At 45.0% G+C, this 4,808-nt stretch overlaps 1 protein-coding gene across 1 annotated transcript; it reads left to right on the forward strand.

The window, feature by feature from the left end:
• The first annotated feature begins 346 nt into the window (after window positions 1–346).
• On the forward strand, window positions 347–4,462 carry LOC119101116 (activated RNA polymerase II transcriptional coactivator p15-like). Its single transcript, XM_037224388.1, has 3 exons — window positions 347–596; window positions 3,617–3,803; window positions 4,049–4,462. Exons 1-3 carry the CDS (start codon window positions 525–527, stop codon window positions 4,117–4,119), a joined length of 330 nt encoding a protein of 109 aa, XP_037080283.1. The 5' UTR covers window positions 347–524; the 3' UTR covers window positions 4,120–4,462.
• Window positions 4,463–4,808: the final 346 nt, after the last annotated feature.

A 4,808-nucleotide genomic window follows, 5' to 3' on the forward strand; every position in this document is an offset into this window, starting at 1 on the left:
TAATGGAAAATTCCCTCGCGTAAGATAACAAATATGCGTAACGTAATTCATGCTTGGCCACCAAGCTGTGCTGGTCTGACCCGTGACGCTGGATTTAGCCCAATCAATCCTACGGCCATTCAACCCCCAATACCTCGCTATTTTTGGAATGGCTCAATCTAACGCAACGCACATTCTCAGAAGTAGTGAAAGAGTCAGGGTTATTCCATCAGCACTAAATAAATTCTCATCGGTCAGGTATTTGTATAAATCATACCTATGAGCAAACTATGGCAGTAAATACGTTTCGCCTATCTTGCACGTGTTTACCACCGAAGCTGAATCGCGTGCGACGAAGAGCGCCAGAGCAAACGCCGGGGTGGCGGGACGGTGCCAGTCTCAGGAAAGAAGAGCGGCATACCTGGAGTAGCTGCGGGAGTCCGGAGTCCTACTTATTTCACGAAACGCTGCTTGCCTGGCCAATACCATTCCCTGGAGCTTTGAATTGGTTAGTGCGTGACTCCGTGACAAGACAAGCTTTCAACATGCCGAAAGCCAGCGCAAAATCAAAGAGGACGGTATCGGACTCAGACAGCTCTGATTCCGGTAGTGATAATGTAAGTTTTCTCTGTTCCAACACATGGCTTTGTAAGTCTGCTGTGTAGTGAGCCATATTCCCCTGAAAAGATGTATGATCTCAAACTCAGAAAATGGGTCCGTGTTACCCCGGATATGCTTGCCATGCATACTGGTTTACTAGCAGACTGAAATGATGGCATGGGCACAGAATGACCATCAAAGTCGAGACCCCCTAAAAAACTAATAAGTAATGGTGATGTGTTGTTGCCATAATTGTGGTTTGGAGTGGCAAAGTATGAAATTGTCCCTGAAATGGTTCAAATTAAGATATCAAACATGAAGATATGGACATCTGGCCAACAAAGAGTCACAAGAGGCCATAAGGTTGGCTCACCTCAGGCTCCCCGCACGTCTTCAGAACTAATCTTACCACCTGACTTGCATGACTTTAGCTATAAATGAGATCTCAAGATTGATAAGACTTGTCCAAACAGTTTTGTAATTTTGCTGGAGGGGGACTTCTTACAACTTGATTTGAGGGCCCATTCCAATAGTTCACAGCTCTTTGAATGAAATCTCCATATTCTTGGTTCTCCTCCTATCTTTTGATAAATGGAACTGGCTTCCCATATGTCCCAACCAAATTTGCAGTGCTCCATGTTGATCTACTTTGTCTTTTCTTTCATTATCTTGAATACTCAGAAGTAAGAAATAAATAGAAGTTGTATTTCCTAGAATGCTTAGAAGATTACTTGATTTGACATCAAATTCATACATTTGCCAAGCAACAAGAGTAAACATTGTGGCTACATTGCTGGCTGTGACATAGTAGAATTTGGTACAAAAATTGGAATGAGGATGGAGTAACATTATTACAAAGTACTATGGATATGCTGGGTTGACACCTATCCATGTCTGGCCTCAAGGTTGGGCTAGATAGTCAAGACTGGCAGATATTTGCTGGGAGCAAAATGTGTGCCTTCAACACTAAATATTCTAATATGCTGCTTAAGGCTTTGAATGCACCATGAAATACTGACACATATCTACTGATTGACTTTGGTGTTTGGAGGCCAAATTATCTTAGTTTATGGCTGTATCCAATACTGAAGACTTTTTGGAACTTGGGAGAAATAACCTGTCACACCCACCTGCTGTTTATAGTGTTGAAATGAAAACAATTCAGCAAACCTCATTTGCTACAACATGCAAGAAAGCCTCAGATCCAATAAACAACAAATAAACCAAATTGAAGGATTTGGGTTACAGCCTGGTGAGGTTGAAATGCCTGTTACACCCCATAACTAACAAAACACCATACAATGTGGCCAATGGCCATTCAGTTTCATATACTGGATCCGCAATCAGCTAGAGACAGATTAACCAGGCCAGGCATCATACTCTGGAAAATTTAATGTCTCTGGCAGTAGTGTGGCTGAATGAGAGCTGGAAGCAGGTTTCACCAAGCCTTCTTTCAGGGCATGCTTCTCTGACAAGCCAGCTTTAGCATGTTTAACAATAGCTGCATGGTCTAATGCAGAATTCACTCCATTTTTTTATGCATTTCTCTACATAAGCCTGTTCTACAGTTCAGTAGTGGATAAGATCAGACCATATCAAAATCAGTTAATGCTATCGTGGTGTCAGTTTTTGCTAGCTAGGGCTTAAGCTGCTTTTCATCCAACCTTTGAAGCTCAACATTCATCACCTTTTCCTGTATATACCCAGTACCATGTTTAAGTGATAGTTCAGGAGTGCTCACTTTTTATAGCCATGGTTGGCTGACCTTTTATTCATGTGCCTTTTGCATGCTAAATAGTAGTGGGTTACAGGGAGGCAGCCAACTCAATGCATGCAGTTATCTTTTGTGGGATGATAAGGCTATGTTGCTTAACATGCCAAAACAACTTATTTTGTATCTGCTGTTACTTCATAGGCATTTCTGTCAAGGCATGAATGGCCTCACCTTACCATCTGGATGTGTAATATAAGATTGCTTTTCCAGTATTGTTTTTCTCCACAACAGAAAATGGAAATTTTTGAAACAAAAACAATTCAGTCAAAAATTTGTATAGGGGGAGATCTGATAGGCTATGAAAGTTTCAAAGCAATTAAGGTTTGTATACACTTGCAATGCAGCTGCTGTCATAGATACTTGACTCCCATGGAAACCATTGCATTCCATTCACCCCTCTATATTTGTTTTTAATTGTCTTTGCCAGTGATTGATGTATTGGGGAATCTGAGACACTACTTAAATTAGTGATGACAAAGATGATCAGCTGGCAGGACTACCAGTAGAACAGCTCTCTCAAACACTCAGGTTATGGTGTTTAGATCAGTGCAAGGTCAGGGACTGGCCAGATTGATTTTTTTTTGTTGGTATGGGCAATATCAGCATGGCTCAAAGCTCTGATCAGCGACGAAATCGCCGAGGCATGACATATGTTTGGAAAGCTCACAAAAAAGCTGCAGTGCCCATAGCACAGAGGCCCATGGCACAAAAGGCCCATGGCACAGAGGTGACAGCCTGATACTCCCCCTCCTGGCACAGCACTGACACTATCAGAGGAGAGGTCACAGTGCATGGATGTCAGGAGTCACATAGCATTCACATAAAGCAGTAGAACTGATCGCACTATACCTCTAAGATAGCACTGTTGGCCAGCTGTTATATGATTCAATAGTATCACCATTTCATAATTATTCATGTAATAGTCTGCTGCTGTTGTTGCTATTGCTGCATATTTGCTTGCTGAATGTTGTTTGCGAGTTAACTGTTGTCGTTTCAACCAGCAGGGAATAAAATTATATGTACATTGGAACTACCGGGATGAGATGGTTAAGGGTGGATTGTATGAATTAGGTTCTCACAAATGCTTTCTAGTGACACGGTTTTGTGTACTGTCCACATAAACCCCACTTTTTGGCATCAGCGAGCTGATGGTTACCACTTGCTCTTACAAATATCAAATAACTTTGGTGTTTCAGTGGCCCACGCGCTCGTTTCGGCTCAATATCCCATAGGGGTCACTTGTAACTCATTTTATTTCCTCAGGTGAAGCCGGTCAAGAAGTCACGTCCCTCGGAAACGAAAGACTCATGCGAGGTTGTCAACGGCGAGCCCACGTGGAAGATAGGCACCCAGCGCTTTGTCAAGATTCGCAAGTTCAAGAGCAAAACGTTCGTGGACATTCGGGAGTATTGGACAGACGACAAGGGCGAACAGAAGCCGGGAAAGAAGGGTCAGTAGTTGATAGAGCCTACCATGTGAATGAGTCTGTCACTTGCTTCTTTTTAAGCAACCTAATATGAAAAAACAATGCATTTTTTCATGCCCGGCATCACCTTTGAGGCTTTCAGTGTCATGCTTTGCCGTACTGCCGTTTTATTTGTGCGTGTTTTGGAGTGTGCTCTTCCTTCGTGGCTGATCAGGAGTGCTAATGTCTTCACGTCACACCGTCGCCGACCCAGCGTCTCTGACTGGCAGGACTCTGCATGAACCTGGAGCAGTGGGACATGCTGACGCAGATCATCCCGGAGGTGAACCAGCGGCTGTAGACGCGGCTGGCAGCGTTCCGTCCGGCGTCACGCCTAGTCCAGCGTTCCTTGGCATCGTCCCGCGCACGCGCCGGCGCTCCAGCTCCCGGCGGAACGACCGCGCGTCATTCATGCTGTGATGTTTTGTTATCTACTTTTGCCGTCGTATAATCCAGGATTACATTTTTTTTGAAGTGGCGTTTTCAGGTAGATGTTCGTGCTCGATCCTGCACCACGCGAGGTTGAGTTTGATCTGACTAGTGGCTGGCGTCAGCCAGGAGCTCAGAACAAGCGCACTATGTGTGAGGCGAAATCCGTTCCGACCCCATCTTCCAGAAAATGAAATAAAACCGTGTCTCGTAAATACCGTTGTCCTGGGTCGGTTCCGTTGTAGTAGTCCTTAAGCAAAGAGCAGAAAACGCTTACCTTCATCTCCGCTGCTCAGGATCGGGAGGAGTGGGTTGATGGGGGTGACGGCTTCCAGCACGGCGACGCACCATATGCAGCCCAATGCACTTATTCCCGTACCCACACCCGGGAGGCCGTGAGCCCCGAGCCGATATATCATTACCGTGGAGCCATGGGGGCCTGAGGAGTCTCGGCAACTGACATCTGCGTAAGCCCACCGGTGACTGGGGAATTGGTGTCGTGCCGCATGCTGGACGGAAGTTCTTTTCGGACACTTCCGTTGCGGGCTCAGGTTATTCCCC

The sequence above is a fragment of the Pollicipes pollicipes genome, unplaced genomic scaffold (genome assembly GCF_011947565.3).
Source record: "Pollicipes pollicipes isolate AB1234 unplaced genomic scaffold, Ppol_2.1 Scaffold_4881;HRSCAF=5763_pilon_pilon_pilon, whole genome shotgun sequence".
In the NCBI taxonomy this organism is placed as follows: Eukaryota; Metazoa; Arthropoda; class Thecostraca; order Pollicipedomorpha; family Pollicipedidae; genus Pollicipes; species Pollicipes pollicipes.